General features: G+C 29.8%; 4 protein-coding genes and 1 long non-coding RNA gene across 8 annotated transcripts; 1 reads left to right on the top strand and 4 right to left on the bottom strand.

The window, feature by feature from the left end:
• Window positions 1-228: 228 nt before the first annotated feature.
• LOC149880645 (uncharacterized) lies at window positions 229-2,275 on the bottom strand. The gene is made up of 2 exons (XR_016445457.1): window positions 1,588-2,275; window positions 229-291 (listed from the first exon to the last, which is right to left on the bottom strand). It is a non-coding gene; the product is annotated as an uncharacterized LOC149880645 (long non-coding RNA).
• On the top strand, window positions 1,696-10,121 carry LOC149880644 (heme-binding protein 2-like). Of its 2 annotated transcripts, XM_090068285.1 has the most exons (3): window positions 1,696-1,781; window positions 9,217-9,462; window positions 9,566-10,121. In XM_090068285.1, exons 2-3 carry the CDS (start codon window positions 9,225-9,227, stop codon window positions 10,051-10,053), a joined length of 726 nt encoding a protein of 241 aa, XP_089924411.1. In that variant the 5' UTR covers window positions 1,696-1,781; window positions 9,217-9,224; the 3' UTR covers window positions 10,054-10,121. The 2 variants fall into 2 exon arrangements, with proteins under 2 accessions (XP_089924411.1, XP_089924410.1); XM_090068284.1 differs by lacking the exon at window positions 1,696-1,781 and having other exon boundaries at window positions 9,035-9,462.
• Window positions 4,019-6,574, bottom strand: LOC145193750 (uncharacterized). 2 transcript variants are annotated; one of them, XM_090068279.1, is made up of 3 exons: window positions 5,737-6,574; window positions 5,415-5,648; window positions 4,019-4,335 (listed from the first exon to the last, which is right to left on the bottom strand). In XM_090068279.1, exons 1-3 carry the CDS (start codon window positions 6,572-6,574, stop codon window positions 4,079-4,081), a joined length of 1,329 nt encoding a protein of 442 aa, XP_089924405.1. In that variant the 3' UTR covers window positions 4,019-4,078. The 2 variants fall into 2 exon arrangements, with proteins under 2 accessions (XP_089924405.1, XP_089924406.1); XM_090068280.1 differs by having other exon boundaries at window positions 5,446-5,648.
• LOC145193751 (ankyrin repeat domain-containing protein 49-like) lies at window positions 6,260-8,031 on the bottom strand. The gene is made up of 2 exons (XM_080071263.2): window positions 7,362-8,031; window positions 6,260-7,216 (listed from the first exon to the last, which is right to left on the bottom strand). The coding sequence occupies exons 1-2, from the start codon at window positions 7,822-7,824 to the stop codon at window positions 6,963-6,965; spliced, it is 717 nt and encodes a 238-aa protein (XP_079927389.2). The 5' UTR covers window positions 7,825-8,031; the 3' UTR covers window positions 6,260-6,962.
• On the bottom strand, window positions 8,475-20,016 carry LOC149880643 (INO80 complex subunit B-like). Of its 2 annotated transcripts, none has more exons than XM_090068282.1 (11): window positions 19,912-20,016; window positions 19,375-19,441; window positions 17,133-17,280; window positions 17,019-17,047; window positions 16,423-16,486; window positions 16,142-16,259; window positions 15,755-15,812; window positions 11,505-11,608; window positions 10,769-10,825; window positions 10,544-10,650; window positions 8,475-8,773 (listed from the first exon to the last, which is right to left on the bottom strand). In XM_090068282.1, exons 2-11 carry the CDS (start codon window positions 19,397-19,399, stop codon window positions 8,653-8,655), a joined length of 831 nt encoding a protein of 276 aa, XP_089924408.1. In that variant the 5' UTR covers window positions 19,400-19,441; window positions 19,912-20,016; the 3' UTR covers window positions 8,475-8,652. The 2 variants fall into 2 exon arrangements, with proteins under 2 accessions (XP_089924408.1, XP_089924409.1); XM_090068283.1 differs by having other exon boundaries at window positions 19,375-19,425; window positions 19,912-20,006.
• Window positions 20,017-20,036: the final 20 nt, after the last annotated feature.

The following is a 20,036-nucleotide window of genomic DNA, read 5'->3' as shown; positions in this document are numbered from 1 at the left end:
ACATTTGTTTTGCATTAAACTAATAATGAAATAACTTAATAGTGAAAAACAAAAAGTTGACTTTTTTTTTGTTTTTTATAACCGTAATGCAATATATGCCTATCACAATCACAGAATATATATTATAGATGATATATATTTATTTGAATATATAGTAGCTAACGTATTTATCTTAATAATATTTACATTTTTTTCAATGCATCTGCTACGGCGATCAACACAGCAGGATTTCTTTTGCTGCTTCAGCCATAGTTTTGATCGAGGTGTTGCATAATTTTAGTTTCCATTTCCCTGAATCAAAAAGCGTTAAAATCTTACAAAATATCGTACTTTGAACCGTGTTGATTTACGTTCGACCGAACTGCGAAGGCTCCAATGTTACTATCGGTATGGCTCATTTTACATCGGGAGCTTTTCGCCGCTTTATTCATTACAAAAAAAACTAAGTTGTTAGGAGAACTTTCAAGAGGCACTGCTACTGGTCTTCTGCAGATGTCATCTAGGATTGTAGACATTCTTTTCAAAAAATTCATTTGCTATTTTAAAAAAAAAGGATCAATAACTGTGTAGTCTTTGAGTAATCTATAATTGACTGTTGATTACAGTTATCAATAATTAAAGGTTGTTTATAAGTTATCGATAAAATGGCGATCGTTGTTGTAGTTCTGGAAAATATTTTTTATGTGTTTTGCAAAAAACTTATCCTGGAACGATCACCGACCATTTGATCAAAAACTTTAGCAAGGAGTTTCGCTCCCAATAAAAAGAAAAATTCAATTTTAAACTGATGACTTTTAGTTAGTTTACAGAGGATAGATCAGGTTGAACCAGGTTATGCATCAGGTTGAACCAGGTTTATAAAAGGCAAAAAGATAAAGGATTTTAACATTCCAAACAATAACACGTGGTTGGAACACAAATTGTAGGAAGACGAAAAAGTCAAAGAATAAATGGAAAATAATAATGAGGTTTGGAAACAAATTCGATCTATAGAAAATTTTATTTGCTCAAACGCATAATTAGGTCATGCCGAACGAGCAGTGAAAAAGTCAAGTAAACGCGTCATTTTAAAACGTCACGAACAGTTTCAAAAACGTATTTTCCGAAGATTTCTCAAAGCCGTGAGCCGTGAGCCGTGAAAAATTACTCATCTGCTGATGCACAACTATTGAAAAACTATTTTTATTGAATTAGTGTTAAGCAAATATTCATTCAAGAAAAAATTTTACGCAAAATCGTTTTTTGAATCTCTCGTTTAATTCAGAAAATTAACTTACAAACAACAGGTTTTTGATTACTCTCACTTATTATAGCAAACTTACACATCAAACAAGAAATACAAAGATACCTGCCTGTTTGAGACACGTTAGTTGTTACGTAATGAAGAGTAAACGTTATATCCAAATAACCAATTCTTTTTTATTGCGAAAGAGGTGGGGTGGTGTTAAAAGGGGCGCTACTTACTCTCCAATTTAATACACTAATGTTTGAAACAAAGCAAAATTTGCCTTAAGTATTTCCAGATTTGGATCTTGAATCTTTTTTAAAAAAGCTTTAAAAAATTTGATAAATAAATAGTGAACAAACCTGAAATGATTGCCTCTATTTTATCTGCTTAAAAGTCATACTTTTGACTCCATTCTCCGTACTTTTGTCTCCACGTTAACTGAGACCGTTTTATGTTGATAATTATAACAAACGGTTAAAACGTTTTAAAGGCTTGAAGAAGTTGCGATCCTGGTGGAAACATTCTTTTTAATTCATCTGGTGGAAACATTAAGGTTACTTTGCCAATCTTTGTTTAATCTTTTTAAAATTCTTTATTCAATGTTTTTAAATATGTAATGTTTCGAAAAATACGCGATAATAGTTTTGAATTAATACCACTTGCGTTTCGTCTTCATCTGGCTTTCTAATTATTTCGAAAGAAAAAAAAGACCAACATTTGAATGCGTATTGCAGCACGACAGAAGTCAAAAACGCGTGTTTGAGAACAGATTTTAAGTTTGGGATGCAGAGGTTCTTCGTTTAAATCAAAAAACTAAATTTGCTCAAAACACCCAAATTGTTTAAAACAATCTTTCGAGTAAGCGAGTTTGTCGAAGTGCATTTCTTGGCCACGTGATATCAGTCCTCTGCTGTTATTCAGTTCAATATTCTCCCAAGCCCTATTAGCTTATAGAGAGTTGGAGTCGTTTCTAGAACAAATAGAATATTGAGATGTTTGCAGATATCCCTGTATCTCCCCACGTTTATCTGACTACTTAATGATATAATACGGTATTTGTAGCCAGCAAAAGACCAAGCTGCTTGGATCTTCTAAGATAAGTAATGAGATTTCTAATTTTATAATTATACGAAAGACTCGGTAGAATTTGCAAATTCCCAATTCAATATTTAGATGCCAAAGTAAGAGAGAGAGAGAGGGGGGGGGGGTTCTTGTTTAAAAAAATTTTTTTTGAATAAGTAGAACCTAAAAAAATTTGTTATAAAAGAACATAAGAAAATTGTAAATTTCAGATTTACTAAAAGTTGACTTCTACATATGATTTATTATTCAAGTAAATAATTTTAGTAAAGTAACTAATATTTAAAGAAATTAGCAAGGGTTGGTAAAAGACCCAATTCACACAACTGGTCTAAAATTGACACAATATCTATAATGGGCCCCGAGAGATCGTTTTGCTTGGTTAAAAGTAATAATAAAAATTATCCACTGAAAAAAATTTGTAGTAATATTTTTAAAATTAATTACAACCTGGATTTTTTTTCTTCTTGCAACTACGTCATTTTTTATCTTTTGCCGCTGAAAAATTTTTTTTTAATTGTTGTGAAGCCTTTCATTTCAAAGATGGTGTCGAAATTTTTCACTTTTTTTTTCCCTCAAATTTTTTCTTTTCATTTTTAGGATTCGTTTCTCGTTTATTTTAAATTTGCATCTTTCAACAGTGACAAGTTGTACTCTTTCAGAGTTCCAACGTGCTTTCTTTTAATTATTATTATTTTGGGTGGTTTGTTAGATGTCATGGTGGGTTATCAGATGTTATGATGAGTTATCAGTTGTCAAACGCTCATTCACATTATAGACTGCAGTTGATGGTAACAGTATACCTATAACATTGGATGTATACTTTAATTCCATTAGTGTTAACGCAGCATCACGACATTGATGGTACATTACCACTAATGGCCTTTCTCAGACTTCCATTTAGTATAGAAAAGTTCATGTCTGAAATGAGTGAGGAGTGTTAGCTATATTTACTATGTAGTTCATAAGGTTCGTTTCTCTAAGTGTGGTCCAAAGATTCGTTTTTCTACAGTGCGGTCCAGGAGGTTCGTTTCTCTACAGTGTGATCCATAAGATTTGAAGCATATCAGCGCTATCTAAAAGATGATTAAGTGCCGGTATAAGAGCGGTAAAAACTGATTAGAATTTCCAATGAAATTATGTGCAGACGGCGTTTGGTACCTGGTTAACTGAATACTTATTTGCTGGTCAGCTCATTAAGTATTATAAATGCTATTACGCTGAAGATAATTAGAAGCGGACGGCTTTGAAGCTCGGCGAAGAAATTGACTCCCATGCTTTCACTAGTTATTATATTTCGTTTGGAGAAAACAAAAAATTTGTTTCTTTCAAATGTTCTACAGAAATCCGACTCAAAAAAATGAATTAAAAAGTATTACGCTTGATTTAGTAAATTCGAGAGCTGGATGCAATTACTAAAATATATTCCAGCGATAAAAATTGCATGTTTAGCAATGCCTTTTAACTATTTTACTGTTAATGCCAATCATACCTGCTAACAAGAGGAACGACAACCAAAGCTCTCAAGGTTGTTAACAAAATTGACTCTAAAGCGGTATTTTAGGCTTTTTTTGTGCCTCATTTTACCTTTTATAATTGGGATAATAATGGCATTTAAGTACAATTCATGGATTATCATTACTTTGGGTATACTGAAAAGTATATCCAAAGTAACCTAATAATAATAATCAGTAAATTAATAAAAATCAGTTTTAACATTTTTCAGATCAAATCACTTTAAAAAAAATGAATGGAATAAAAAACTACAGTCTACACGGATTTCACAACGCCAGCTGTTAAGTTCTGCTCACGCTCGCTCAACCAAACTTTATATAAATTAAGTTTATGATCAGTAGGATGAACGCTGTCCCACTGACCGAGACAAAACATACGATATGAATCGTCCCCGTATTTGCCGATTCCATATAATTCTATAGGGTATTTCCAGTCTTTATGAATATACTCGTGTGAAAATCTTATTATATTTTTTGCACGTCGTTGGTTAAGTCCGAGAGGTTTCATTAAAGCTAAAAAAATATGTCAATAGAAAAGCGTGAGTTTGAAACATTGACGATAGTACAAACGAAAATCTTAAACAGGTATCGTCTGAAAAATGTCCGCTGAAAAATGAGACTTGATATCCTAAAAAGAATACCAAAAATATATAATTTTTTTTTTTTAATCAAAAAAGGAAAACTTATTTGGAATAAAAAGTAAGAGAACGAGTATTTTTTTTCTTCTTCTGATGAAAGATTATGACAGACATGATCCAATCTTTTTTGTTGTTGTTGTTGAAATAGAGAAATTGCACAACCTCTAATGGGTTTTTCTCTAAATAAGACTTGATTCTCCCAATTAATTTCTCAATATCTTAGGTTTTTCACCTTCCATCGTAGACATTGTAGACTCTTCAAATAACTTCAGCAATCTCCTATTACACGAGTTTCTGAAAAGTTTGCTGGATTGTTTTTCTTAATTACAAAATTGACCACTTTAGCATAAATACGTAATTGCTATCTGAATAAGATTGACGACAAAAGGCAGCAGTCGTGACTTGTTGCAGTCTTTTATGCACGTGGTTCTATATCTTATTGAATAACAAGATAGCTTGATTAAAACTCTAGTCATGCCTCTTGGACTAATGGCAAGCTAAAACTTTATTTACAAATTTCGCCTTTCTTTTGAACTTAATGTTGGAGGAACATTTTTAGAATCACTGGAGCAAAATCCATCAATTGCAGCAATTGTGGAGCGCAATAATGTGAAGTAAGATTCGTCCAAAATAAAATCGGACATTTTTATTATTATAAAAAACTGGTATTTTTGAATTTTTTGAATTTTCATTTATTTCTACATATTTACTTCATTTATTTTTACATATTTATTTCATTTATTTATATCTAGATATTTATTTCATTCATTTACTTTTACATATTAACACATACAAGAACTGGTATTTTTTGTGCAACATTTAAAAACAAAGCTATTGCACTATATCTTGTCTCCTTTTTCAGTGGACATTCCGTTAAATAGCAACTTCAATCAAAAGTGAAAGAAAAAATTAAAAATTTAATGTAACGAAAAAAACAGAACCAACACTAAACACCTGATATTTCTTCAAAATCTTTTTCACTCACATCCTGCGGTTTGGAGAATCTGCTCACGAATTTCCAAAATAATGGTAGAGCAACAGTGGCAGAAGTTTTATTCAGAAAGATGGTAGCAGCCAGAAGTTGCCATGGCTCCATATATAAACGCTCTTGAATAAGATTAAAAGGCGACGACATAGGAACATATCGAATGGTTGTATGGACACCGCGCAACCCAGACTGCCTTTTAACTAATGATAACAATATTAAAACATGACTAAAAAGTAACAAATTCAGGCCAAAAAAAAAAAGTCAAAAAAGTAACAATAAAACTCGAACCTTTTGAAGACTGCGTTTTTTTAAAGTAAGGACTCAAAGATTCTCTTTTAACTTTTTTGATAACATTTTTTCTTTTAAAGTCTGAACTGTAAACGAAATTATCATTGGGTTCCTTTACCAAAGGACACGAACCGCAATCATGTTCATTTTTTGCAACATCTGTAGAGTCTTTTGTTTCACTGCTATCGCTTAATAATTGATCTGTAGATGAAGTGATCAACCGAGTAATATCATAATCTGAATCCCTCCCATCATGAACGAAGAAAGTTTTTGATAAAGAGTTAGTTTCAAAAACATCCTCATTAATTTTTATATGAGGTTTTTCCGTATCAAAAGAATATTTACTATCCTCGATTTTAACATCTTCGTTATTAAATAGAGGCAAATTGCCACATGTCTCAATTAAGGAGATTTCGTTTTTCGGACAATTAATGGTATCTTTCTGTAATAGATTCGGATATTGCTCATGCTTAAAGTTAAGAACTTCACGCGTTTCTAAAGACTCACCAGCTCTGTTTATATATTTTTCTTTTGATAGACATGACGCAGTGAGAGATTTTCGTTCCGTAAACAAATGTTCGTAACGGTTCTTTATCGAGTTTCGAATGTCAGATAAACTTTCGATTACGATTTCTTTTGTACAAGGAAGCTCTTGCAACTGCGACAAAAAAAATTCTATTCCTGGATATAAACCAAACATCACATCAACGTAACTAGCAACGTCCTCTGTGGATAAAAATGCCGAACCATTAGGAGCGACGTAAACATGGAACGCGTTGTTTGCGGTTATACATCGGAGTTTAATCCAACGGCTTATCGGTGATTGGAGGTGATGCATCTTTTTGTGATTTATGTTATTTAATTACGGTAAATTAACCATATTTACTTCTAAAACTAAATAAATCAACCCGAGCATAAAAAAGGTTCTACATGATGGTGAAAAAAAAAGTAAACTTTATCTTAAAACTTTTCCTCGTGAGCAACATACATGTTCATATTTTTTAAAAAACAGACTTCAAGGTGTAAGTTCTTATTTAAGGCTCTTTGTGACTCCTTCGAATTACGATTTTATCATAAAAGCTGAAAGAGCACGTATATATTTTTTATGATTTTATCTCTTCTAAATAAAGCAAGGAATACTAAATTCATCATGAATATATCATGTATATTATATCGATAGGTTGACATAACACCGTGTTTTTTAAAATATCATTGACACAATACTGTCATACCTTTAACCCTTCATGCACCATTTCAAAGAGTTTAACATGTTCACCGCTTCTGTATGCTAAATCATACGGTGTGTCACCTGCGCTGTTCTTCAAGTCAGCTAAAATTTCTACTCTTAAAAGTAGCATTTCTAATAGTTGAGCATTGTCCGCTGATAGAGCTGCAAAATGAAGTGGAGTTTGAAGTCCGTTGGTTTGCGCGTTGACGTCAGCACCATGTTCAAGCAATAGGGCGCATACATCCACGTGGTCTGTGGCAAATACAACTTATAGTTATATAATTCTATACTTATTTCGGTCTTAACCTTAAGAAAATTGCTTCGCGTTACTATTTAACTCGAAGTTTCAACCAGCCCCATAAAAACTTAATGCAAATAAATAACAAAGGTTACATACTCCAACGTGCTGCACAGTGCAAAGGTTGCCAGCCGTCGTTCGTTTTAGCATTAATGTTTCCATGGTGAGCAAGTAAAAACTCAACCACATCGACATGACCGGAATAACTTGCTCGGTGCATTGCAGTATATCCATCATGATCGGAACAATTTACGAGCATCGGTGACTTAACTAGTAGTTCTTTTAACAAACCCAATTCACCGTTTTCAGCACTTTTTAAAAATGTTTTCACTGTGTCCCTGTCGATGCCTGAAAGGTTATCTATGTTTGCCTGAGTGTAAATAGAATTTTTCGTCGAAGAGCGTTCGCATGTTTTTATATTTTCGTCTTCTCGATTGAGATCCTCGTTTATCCAGTCGTAGCACTTTTTTCCTTCAGGTAAAAAATGAACTGGCAATAAGTGATCTTCTTTTTCCTTTAAACAACCGTCAACTTCGATAATTTGATTGCATGAATTCATCATTTTACTACAAATAGATTTTCGTTTCCGGGATTCTATAGCAATATTTTCATATTTTATATAATGCCATGAAAGATAATAAAAAGAAAATAAACGTCGCTATTCGTCTACAACGTCCCTAACAAACGTCGAATAATACTTAAGAAATAAAACTTAAGAAATAAAACTTTGTACCAAACGAATTAAAAAATGGCGAAAGAATTTCAAAGAGAAAATCAAGAGGAAAAAAGAAAAAGTAAAATATTCAATGTTTAGTAAACATAACAAAGAATATACATTTTTTAAAAAGTACTTACTAGTAAATAATAATAATAATAATGATAATAATAATAATAATAATAATAATGATAATAATAATAATGATAATAATAATAATAATAATAATAATAATAATAATAATAATAATAATAATAATAATAATAATAATAATGATATGATAATAATAATAATAATAATAATAATAATAATAATAATAATAATAATAATAATAATAATAATAATAATAATAATAATAATAATAATAATAATAATAATAATAATAATAATAATAATAATAATAATAATAATAATAATAATAATAATAAATGGTGACGATACGAAATGTTTTCGGGAGTTGGTATTCACAACGGTAGCTAAAACCGTGAAAAATGTTATTTTGCTAAATGTTTGTTCAAACCACAGCAGACGATAAACCCAGTTACACTTTTGCAACCAACTATTGACGAAGATATGGAAAAAAGTAACGAGTCATTGTTTGTCTTACTGAATGCTAGCTTACTCGAAGAAAACCGTCACAACTGCTGTTGCAATGCTACTGTTGACAGCATCTATTTACTTCTTAATAAGTTTGTAACATTCCAAACTACACACCGGAAGAAATGTTTTTGAACAGGAATATCGCTTAGGCCTGCCGCAGCCTTTGACAGCGCAGGTTTTTGCCACGGGAAGCACCCTAAACAACAAAAAACGGAATGTTATAATTACTACAAATATTATTGTCATCTTTGAACGTCATCAAAGTTCACTTATAAAGTTTGTTAAAAACTTCAAGCCAGACAAAAAAACCAAATAAAAATAAAATATTAACAATTTTAAATAATTAATGAAATTAAAAATGAAATCATTCATTTATGCATTTCTCAAATGATTTTTTTTTTATATAGAAAAGACCTACTCCCTTTTCATTTTCTCCTCCCATCGCGCTTTTCTATAGCGTTAAAATAAAGCGAATTTTTCTTCTTTGCAATGAACAATCGAACGCTCTTATAAAAATCGTACAACTAACTTTACAAAAAAAGAAGGCAAAAATATATTTTTGATGAACAAGAAATTAATTTCTTCTAAAAGCCAATACCCAAAAGAACATTTCTTAAAAACTGAAGAAATATTTTTCAGGTGTAGCGATGGGCATTATTGTAACGTACTTCTCTGACGATGCCATGAAAAACAAAGTCGAAAGTGATTACATCAAGCCCAAAACTTATGGAAAATTCGATGGCCCAATTTACGTTAACTTAGACTACAACAAAATTTATGCGATAAGACATTATGAGGCATCGTTGTGGGTTTCCACAGTTGTGACAGGTAATTTTGATAACGCATGGAAAGAAGGGTTACCTAAGCTAAAAGAATATGTAAAAGGTAAATAATACACAAGCGCAGTTACTTTTAATCATATTTTAGCATTTGTCACGAAAAGAATTTGACATACACACTTAAATAGATTGATAAAATTTTTATGCAGGCAAAAATCAGAAAAAGTGGTTGCTACCAAAAACATGCATAGTAACAATGAAAAGAACTTGCTACGGGTTAAACGAGAGATTAACCCTTTCATGCCCTTCACCAGAGCATCAAAAGACCACCGTTTCGTTATTCATACCAAAGCATTTTTCGAGCGAAGCGCCTGGACCTGTGGACCGGACCGTGTTCCTTCAAGAAGAGCACAAGCGAATATTCTACTGCGGCTGTTATAAAGATAAGTTTTCAGAAGAAACAATCGAAGAAAAAATCGAAACGCTACAAACGAAACTTATTTATAACAACGAAACATTCGAAAAAACCTCTATTTTCATTGCGTTTTACAACACCAATGTAAAAAGCGTCAGCAAACAAACGTACTTCGAATGTTGGGTATACGGTGAGAGAATCGAAAGCGACTTTAAATGTATAAAAACGTATCAGGAGAACAATAATGAAGTGGATAGTTGCATCGATGAAACGGATGATTAAATCTTAAAGTGTATAAACTATTTGAAGAGTTCAGCGAGAGATATACAGACCATAATAATAATAATAATAATAATAATAATAATAATAATAATAATAATAATAATAATAATAATAATAATAATAATAATAATAATAATAATAATAATAATAATAATAATAATAATAATAATAATAATAATAATAATAATAATAATAATAATAATAATAATAATAATAATAATAATAATAATAATAATAATAATAATAATAATAATAATAATAATAATAATAATAATAATAATAATAATAATAATAATAATAATAATAATAATAATAATAATAATAATAATAATAATAATAATAATAATAATAATAATGGTATTGTCGAAAATGAAGCGCATTCCTAGAGGTTGCAAGATTAATTTGCGGAACAAACCTTTTTTTTTTTAATCAAATTTCTCATAATTTTAAAATTTCTTAAATCAAACAAACAAGTTGATAAAATGCAAACCTAATTTCTTGCGCCGTTATTGGAAATTCAACTTCTTCTGACAATGAGATGAAAAAACCATCTGAATTTGAAGTATATCTCATATGAGCCGCTAGCTTCTTTGTAGTCTAAGATAAATCGCAAAAAAATCTATGCATAAAACTTTAGACGGACTTTAATTTAGTTTTTTTTTCTTTAGAGAAAAAAACTCTCGCACAATAATTCAATTGCATTCTTTAACTCTACCTTGTTTTCTTTTTTGACTTTTTGACTTTTTGTAAGCAACTTCTCAATGGTTTGAATCTTAAAGAAAAATGTCACACGTCAGTAAAACTGAAATTACACGCGCGAACATGTAAATTACACGCGCGAACATGTGCACCAACCTTTTGATAACAATCGTCATAAAAATATATCAGCCCAACTTCTTAAAGAACGTAAGATGGAGATAAATGACAATACCGTCATCGCTTCCAACAGAACAATAAAATCAATTTATTACTTTACATCACATTATAAACTAAAAAAATAACACCGTTTTAAGATCCTTAACTTGGAAACCAAAACCCTTTTTTTTAAAAATGAACCTAAAGTTGTTAGAAACCTTCAGAGGTAGAAAATCTGCAGTTAAAGACGCGTGTTTTTTCTTTGAAGTCATTAATTGTAAAATACTAATGTCGAATTACACACAAAGAGTGGAGTAAAACATTAGTGTAGCAAAATAGTAAAAAGTATAGCATGAGGAATATAGACTTAATTACACACAAAGAGTAGATTAAAAAATATCTTTCTAAAACAATGAAGGTTAGTTATAATTATAAAATGTCTTAAATTGAAGAAAAAAAAAAGGCTTGTTTTTTAAAAAAATCTATAAATAGAACTTAGGAGAAATTGTTTTACTTGTTTGAGACATAAAAATTAGAAAAAAAAAGATTCGTAGATTAAACTTTTTAGTGATTAAAACAGAAAGAAATTAAAAAACCTTTGTTTCTTCAATTTTCCTTTTTGAATCTTGTCGCCTTTTCTTTGCACGAAGTTTTCTCTTTCTTTCTAACTCTTCCACTTCTTCCATGCTTCGTTCTGGATCTAAAAAATTGATGTTCTTTCAGAGTATCATTTTTCAAATAACACATTTAAATTATATTTTTACTTTCTAAACATGTCACTCTAAAATTGACATTAAAAAAATATATACAATACTATCAATAATGACGATTTAACAAACCTTCAGTGGATAAATGATCTAATTTTTAAGTAGCTACTTGGAATATGCAATCAGAAGAGAAAGCGTGCATAGCCCACACTGCCATGTTACTAGGGTACATAAACCACTAACCTTTTTTGTCAAAATTGACACAGAATTTATCACAATCAAATTTGAGATTTCTGACAAACTTTGGTTCAAAAGTCCAAAAAACACTGTTTTATTACAATTATAATAGTGAAATATATACCAGTAATATTTTCTGCTTATTTTTTGTCTTTTTCTCTCACTTTCATGCAAAATGGTCTATCAGCTCAATGCACAACTGATCTTCTTAAGATTCTACAAGCTCCTGTCTATTTATGAGTTCTTTTATTTTATTTATTTGCATAAATCTCTTACTCAAAGCCTCTCAAATAATAACTTAACAGCTCAATTGAATTGATTCAGTACTGTTAAAAGAATTCCTAATCTGGCGAAAAAATCAATGTAAACTGTTGTGAAAGTTAATGGCAAGTGGCTAAATCAGGCAATAAAATGATAAGTTTGTTGTGGGGGTTTAGAAAAAGGTAGCAGACATTTCTGCAGAAATTTCTTTGTGCACATTTTGATGTTGTTAGTAGCAATAAAAGATTTGCTTTTGCTTTCAAATTGCCAAACAAAGTTTTTTGCTAGGATTTTTACATATATAGATATGAGGTGTGATGGGGCGGGGCTAAGTAATCTAAGTACCAAAAAGTAAAAAATATTTTTTTACACCAAAATGATCTACTATTAGTACCCATGCCAATAAAATGCAAAGAGATCTAACTCCAGAAGCTACATCTTTATCGTAGAAAAAACATCAACAGATGTAGCTTTCTGTATGACCGTGCATGTCATTCTCTCTAACTGATCTAAGTCCATTCATGCCATTATAACTATTAGGGACACATTGTTTACATTATATAATTTATTAGTCGGATTATTGATACAATTAGTTATCAGTTTCACAGTTCCTATTAATGAAGGAGACCTCAAAAGGGTATGAAAAAAACATTCCTAGACATTTTTGCTATTAGCCGCCAAAAAGTGACCTCTTTTTAATATATATATATATATATATAAAAAAAAAGCTGGTTTAACCACTTTTGAAGACAAATATGGAGGAGTAAAAAAGTTCAAGTATACTTTTCAGGACAGGCAAGTGGTTAAAAACACTGTCTCTGCTACATTTTTTGATACATCTAAGTTGGGAATAAGAAAGGTTACCTGGTTTAAAGTGACAAAAAATAGTCCAGAATTCATCTATTTTAAGAAAAACTTTAGTACCCTATTACTATTTCAAGAATGTAGAGTTTTTAAACAAGTACAAATTAAAAAGATTTTGAAATTGAACACCCTCTGGGTACCAATTAAAGAGACAAAGACAAAGGACTTCCAAGCGATGATGAAGTATTTGGATGAAAAAAAAAAGTTGCATTTTAAAAAAATTTTAGATGCCTAAACTGTTTGACTTAGATCATTTCGTGTTAACTAAATACGGACAAAGATCATTTCTGTCATTTTTTATTTTTAAAACATTTACATTATCTTAAATATTTTTTTAGAATATGGTAAATCTCATGCTTCTTGTCTAACAAAAATTAATTGAATAAGAATGTACTTTTTTTATGGAAATGGGATAGTTTTTTTTTATTTCCCAAAAAAAAATTTTTAGCACATAGTTCACTTAGCCCTGCAACGCCTCATATATTGATATCTCTATCCAAAAAGTATTAATTTTCTTTTAAAATCTCCAACATGTAAATAAGGTTTAACTGTGTGCAGGACAGTTCATTTACAGCAACCACTTAAGTTGCTTATTTTGCTGTGAGCTTTTTTTTGTATAACTGCAAGATATTTATTGCAGTTATACAAAAAATTTTTGTTGTTGTTTTTATGTTTTGAGAAAAATTCACTCCAAATGTGTTTACTTTTGAATCTCACCCCTGGAAGTAAATATTATTAATAATTGGAAGTAAACATTTAATTTGCACTTTCCAATTTAATCTTATCGGCTGGACAATCACTCAAAAAATGATCAAATCTACTACTTCTGTAAAGGTAATTTTACAATGGCTTTCACCAGCATAATTTGGATCCAACAGACACCCATTTTTGTGCGCTGGCACAATATACCAATAATCTAGAAATTTTTGACAAACTTTCACTTTTTGTAATTAGGCTTTTTACTTAATTTGATTTCATCAGCATGTGCTGCTTTAGAGCAACTAATAATCATGAAACTAACAGTGAATTCAATTTAACACCAGACAGTATGGCTGAATTTCAAGTGTAGAACAAGAAAGATTACTATCATCACAATACTTTGATACTATAAACAGCTTTTTTTTGCAGCATCGTGAACAACATTATTATTACCACATCTTTTTGTCAGCAAACTATTGCATCATGATGTTAAACAACCCAGAAATGTGTTCTGCTGTATATCTGTTTTGACCAGCTTCCACAACTTGAAGAAGATTGGCACTATTACAGATTCATTTACAATAAAATTGATTATGCCCTCATTTTGTAAGTTTTTCAAATCATCTGAAACTATTGAGGATTGTAGTTTTCAACTTTTTCCATTGAAAGGTTCTCTTGATGTGAAAGCATTTTTCAATGAAAGTTTAGATATTTGATACAAATAAGATTATTTTAAATGAAGAATCTAGCTGCTAGAAGATCTCAGATCAATACAAATACTTCAAGTTGACAATGGTGCACCAGATGCTTGTATTGCTATTACAAATATATGCTCAAGTTGCTTTTGTTCTGAGCTCATTCATTTTAAAATTGTTTATTTTGACATCAATAAAATAATTTTGAAATTTTGCATGGTTTCACAGCAATTTCAATCTACAGTGTGGCGTTGGTAAACTTGGACAAACTTTGTTGACTAAAAGATCTGTGTGTGATATTCAATGCTTATTACCTTTAAAAATTTACAGTAGCTTAAACAGCAAAGATCACAATGTCAATTGATTATGACAAGAGAGCTGACATTGTTGCTCTGCACCAGAAGAACATTCAAGGAGATTATTAAGTTCCTCAAGCTACAAAAGAGTTCAGTTTACCAAATAAAAAGGGATTATGATACTAAGGAAACTCAGGAGATATTCAGTCCTTTACGTAGAAATTATGCCCTTTGCTGTGTCATAAGCAGAAATAAGATTTTATTACAGCAGTTGCTGCAAACATTGACCAAAATCCAAGCAAGTCAATGCATGCCATGGCCAATAGAATGAACATACACCACAAAACCATCTCCAAAAATGTCACAGAAGACCTGGGAGTGAAATCATATGCCATGAAAACTGGTCAGATCCTTACAGACACTATGTAGGAGACACCTAAGGGAAAAGTTCATGCACTACTTAACAACAAACACAAAAATGCCAGCTTAACAAGTTTCTTCTCTGACAGGAAGAACCTCAACCAGGATCAGGAGTTGAACAAAAGAAACAACCACTGAAAATTTAGAATGCCAGAGGATGTACCCACCCTTATGCACACTAAGTTCTCTGCGTCTGTCATGGTCCTGGGTTTTGTTAGCAGTGAGTGTAGTGTCATAACTGAGGCAGCGATCAACAAAGTCTCCCATAATAACACAAATGCTGTTTAGATAGCAGTTGTTAAGGTTATGAGTTATATGAGTGAAGACAGTGTTATCAAGGCCCATGAAGCTTCAAGTCCCCTTTAGAAGCCATTGTGGCTGCTGAGGGTGATCATATTGAGTAATGGGTAAACTAATTATAGAGCCTTTGTTTTACATATTTGAATATATAAAATAAATACTTTTTTTTGTAAAACAATGTTTTTATTTCATGGTACATTAGTCCTAATTTATTGCCACCACCTTGTATATTTCACAAAAATAAAAAAAAAAGAAAAAAAAAAAGGAAAACATTTAGAAATACTAAGTATTATTATAACCTGAAAACTATAATGTTTTTTTGTATTTTTTTTACCAATTTGTCAATTAACACCCTGAAATTACTTACACATTGGAAGCTGTAAAAGTTCAATCTCTCCTTCAACACTTTCACCTTTCAATGCCCGCTAAAAATAAAATCATTAATAAAATCATTAATAAAAATGTGTCAAGCAACTAAAACTGTTTTAAAATCATTGCTACAGGTCAAAAATCAGTATGATTTTTATGATTAGTAAAACTTTCAACTGAATACAACTCATATCAATAATAATAAGTTACTACGGCTTTTTAAAAATCCACTCAAAAACAACAACAACAAAAAAAACAACAAAAAAATAAAACATGATAAGAGTTCAAATAAATTCTTCATTTCATTTGGATTTCGTTTTGACACCAATTTTTTAATAAATTTAGATAAACAGCACAAATTGATATGATTATGGCAAACACTAACCTGTCTTGCAGTCATAATTGCTGGATCTCTATTTTTTTTTATTTCACCATAATCATCGAGATCACCTTTCTCCATTGCATCCAACCAAGAATCTTCTTCATTATCATTACAGTGATTACTGAATAGCAACAACAGCAATAACAAAAACAATAACAACAAAAATAATAACAATGTTAATAGTAATAACAATGATAACAATGATAATGATAATATCAACAGTAACTGCGATAATAATAACCATCATATCTTATAAAGATTATCTTTATTATATGATCAAATACCGCTTTTCCTCCTCCTCTTCATCTTCCTCTGTAACTTCTTTTTTTACTTTTCCAGCTAAATCATCTGTTCCATAAAAGTTTATTTATTAATTTATGTTTAGCATAACATTTTGATATACAAAAAAATTTTAAAATATGTTTAACCAGCCCTTTAAAGTGTTGCATGAAGTATTGACACTTGTCTACCATGTCAAACACATACCGAGCAGCTTTTACTAAATATCAATACATCAGAAAAGCCCTCTTTCAATAAAATGAAGAACTCAAAAATATTTACAGCAACTTTTGAGACATTACAGCAACTTTATAGAACAAAAAAGTATGCAAAGAATGCGATAAGAAAAAAAAAAAAACAAAAACAAGGTGCAAGGATATTTTTTCAAACGCCATTAGCAAATTTTTTTTCTGCATTTTTTATAGTGATTACCTTCATTAAAGGTTATACTTTTAAAATCTTTGTTTTGTTTTTTTTCAAAAGATTTCCCAATTATTACTTTCTATAAAAATTTTTAATTCGATTTCTCAAATTTTAACTTAAAATGTTAACTAGTTAAAGAAAAAAACTTTGAACTTTTTCTCAATAAAAAATTAACTACCTTTAGAAACATCAGCCTTGCCCTTTACTCTAAAAGTTAACACAATAAAAATAACTCTTGACAAAAAGTATATTTATTGATTTCAAAAATCAAATTTCAAACAAACATATTTACTTAGAAGTCAGTGTTTCTCCACCAAATCGAATTTTGAGCTTTAACGTTTGAGTAGCTTCATTATCTTCAGTAACAACATCTATGTCTTCAGTCTCTTCTTTATCGCGTCTTTTTTTATGCTTCTTATGTTTTTTCTTTCTAGATAATTCTTTAAAAAAATTCAACTCCTTTTTAAAGTGAAGATGGGTATTGTTTATATCATATATTGTTGTTATATATGTTTATATATTATAATATATATTAGATATTTATTATCATGTAAAACTAGGGGAAAAATAGGTGACTGTAACTTTATAACCATTTCAAATTTCCACCAATTTTAGAACAATGGCTAATTATGATAAGAAAATAGAAACTTTCAAATTTTAGTCCACAAGCACTTTCCCCTCCAAATTTATGACAATTTGTATTATTATATGCTCAAATTATTCAGATTCTCTGTAGGGACAGCAAGAATTTTCATTAAAATGCAATATCTTCTCAAGGGTGCAATCTATTCTAAGGGACAGATATTCAAAATTGAAGAGAAAACTTGGTATTTTTAATGTTGATATTTTCATTTATGCATTTTAAAGTTTTAATAGCAAAGTTCTTATTTAATAAAGTAAAGTGAATGATATTGCAGGAGATTCTCAAATACCACTGAATTGGTACTTTTGATGCTAAAGTTAGACGCAGAAGACATCTTTGTTGAAAAAATATGGCTTTTCCAATAAATCAAGAGTTATAGTTTAAACAAAATTTAACGAGATAGTACAAAATAAAGTTTCTAAGTATAAAAACTTAAAAAATTTATAAATAACTTAAAAAACAAAACAAAATAATTTAGAAAATTTTATAAACAAAACTTTAAAAATTTGTAGACTAAATGCTTAAGTCAATTGATTACACCATCAATATTTGTTATGCCTTCTCTTGAAATATGGCGATCACTGATGGTTGACAGCTGAGGAGCATCAATACTGATAATATGTGTTCACATGGAACCCAGCAATTATCATCATATACTAGCCATTAGTATAAAATGTAAAGGTTTACAAAATTTATCTAATAGTGGTCATCATTTTTGCATAAATAGAACTGTGAAACTATAATAATTCAGCTTTCTACAATGCTTAACAATAGCTTAAACTGTAAGTGAAACTCTATATCCTTTGATATAGATTCTCCTATGGTCAATTACAAAATATATTAAAATGTCTTATTCATGGTACCATTTTTGTCACTGAAAATTTTAAGACTGTACAACTTAATAGTTACAGCATTTACCAACCTAATAACTAAAAAATTGCAGTTATTAGGTTGCATTAATAGCTAAAATTTTGTTTTTACAAAAGACAATCATCTTCTGTAACATCTTTCACATCATAATATGAGTGGCATATATAAACATAAATGTATATGAAAATGAATCTGTATAATCATATACTTGATTATCTTTTGTATAACACTTTACAGAGAATCATTTTCTCTTATCAAACTTTTTAACATTTCAAAAAGCCAAGTAAAAAATTCCTTAATCTGAACTGAGATTTAAAATTCAATTCAATACCAACTATCTTTTTGAAGACATTACATTACTAAAGATTGCTTTAACACAGTTTAGCTGATATCATGTTGCTTCAACATAACAGTGCTTGCAGGGGTTGGCCAATCAAATGAAAAGGAGTCGCAACTCAATCATAAAAACATGGTAAAAAATTAAATACTGTCATTTATGCTGGTGCTCTTTTAACAACTTCATATTCAAATGCAATCAAGAAATGCTCATCTAATGTAAAGGAGTTTTGTATGCTGCATGGAAAACAACTTGACTTTTGTTTTAAATAATATTGGTTTAGAATGATATATGATAGAGGCAAACAGTAGAATTCAGGTTAAAAATACTGATACATTGATATCTCTCTTGAGTGGATGCTAAATTTAAGTGGATGCTAAATTTGACTAATATGAGAGCTAAGGAGAAAGAAATGTTAAAAAATTAAAATTTGAAAGTTTCTTTTTTCTTAACATAAACAAACTTGTGCCAAGTTTTATGGATATCTTAAATAATGGTTTTTATGTCTGTCCTAGAATTTACATGGAATTACCCAAATAATATTCTGCAGAATAATTGGTCAAAATGTTAAAAAAACAATAACAACAACAACTTATGAAACAATCTGAAAAATATATGCTGGCATATATTTAACGTAAACATTATTATATTTGGATTTTACAAATATTATCATAGTATTTTTACCATTTTTATCTTTTTTATTCCCCATGGCTTTCCAAAGGCTTTACATGTCATCTGTAAGTATATATTTCTATTTAAAGAAATAAATATATCTGTATATACATGTACATGCATGTGTTATGTATTTATGGTGTGTATGTGTGCATATTGTAAATAAACATAAGTATAGAAAAACTAAAAAACTTAATGAAAAAAAGAAAAAAAGAAAGAAAGAACAACTACACGTACTAGAATAAAGAAGAGCTTTTTAATTGGTAAACAATAGAAATAAAATCCTATGTGCATGAATTTAAAACAACGTTAAAGTATTTTTAATGTTCTTATGACAAAATTAAATGTGAGAATTTAGAATTAACGACAATTTAATAAAATAGTATAAGAAAACAATAAGACAATAAAATGAGAAATTAGAGTGTGAGAATACTTCAATAAAAATCATTTAAAATCTTTTTTTTTTTTTAAAAAAAAATTTCCACCAATACATTTAAACCGTTGTGTCATTTGAAATCATGCATTTGGGATTTTGAGTTGATCATTTACCTGAAGTTCCTAAAAAAACTTGTTGGCACATTTTGTGTTTTTATTTATTTTTTAAAACCTCGATACTCTTAGTCCGCTTCATCAAAATCGTATCACGGTTTATTTCTCATCAAGTGCGCAGATAT

The sequence above is a fragment of the Hydra viridissima genome, unplaced genomic scaffold (assembly GCF_058129835.1).
Source record: "Hydra viridissima isolate aposymbiotic clone 2 unplaced genomic scaffold, HvirCarnegie_v1 scaffold_12, whole genome shotgun sequence".
Lineage (NCBI taxonomy): Eukaryota > Metazoa > Cnidaria > Hydrozoa > Anthoathecata > Hydridae > Hydra > Hydra viridissima.
Note: the sequence above shows the minus strand (reverse complement) of the source record. Positions and strands in the feature narration are given on the sequence as shown.

What these genes read in the sequence shown, in the direction of transcription:
- LOC149880643 (XM_090068282.1), bottom strand. Translation starts at nt 19,399, where the DNA reads ATGGGGAATAAAAAAGATAAAAATG. An exon ending in GAATAAAAAAGATAAAAATG is followed by an intron (nt 17,281 to 19,374) that starts GTAAAAATACTA and finishes ATTTTTTTAAAG; the next exon opens with AATTATCTAGAAAGAAAAAA. An exon ending in GAAGAGGAGGAGGAAAAGCG is followed by an intron (nt 16,260 to 16,422) that starts GTATTTGATCAT and finishes GTTGCTATTCAG; the next exon opens with TAATCACTGTAATGATAATG.
- LOC145193750 (XM_090068279.1), bottom strand. Translation starts at nt 6,574, where the DNA reads ATGCATCACCTCCAATCACCGATAAGCCGTTGGATTAAACTCCGATGT. An exon ending in AAAAACGCAGTCTTCAAAAG is followed by an intron (nt 5,649 to 5,736) that starts GTTCGAGTTTTA and finishes TGTTATCATTAG; the next exon opens with TTAAAAGGCAGTCTGGGTTG. An exon ending in AGATTTTGAAGAAATATCAG is followed by an intron (nt 4,336 to 5,414) that starts GTGTTTAGTGTT and finishes ATATTTTTTTAG; the next exon opens with CTTTAATGAAACCTCTCGGA.
- LOC149880644 (XM_090068285.1), top strand. Translation starts at nt 9,225, where the DNA reads ATGGGCATTATTGTAACGTACTTCTCTGACGATGCCATGAAAAACAAA. An exon ending in GCTAAAAGAATATGTAAAAG is followed by an intron (nt 9,463 to 9,565) that starts GTAAATAATACA and finishes ATTTTTATGCAG; the next exon opens with GCAAAAATCAGAAAAAGTGG.
- LOC145193751 (XM_080071263.2), bottom strand. Translation starts at nt 7,824, where the DNA reads ATGATGAATTCATGCAATCAAATTATCGAAGTTGACGGTTGTTTAAAG. An exon ending in GCACTGTGCAGCACGTTGGA is followed by an intron (nt 7,217 to 7,361) that starts GTATGTAACCTT and finishes TATTTGCCACAG; the next exon opens with ACCACGTGGATGTATGCGCC.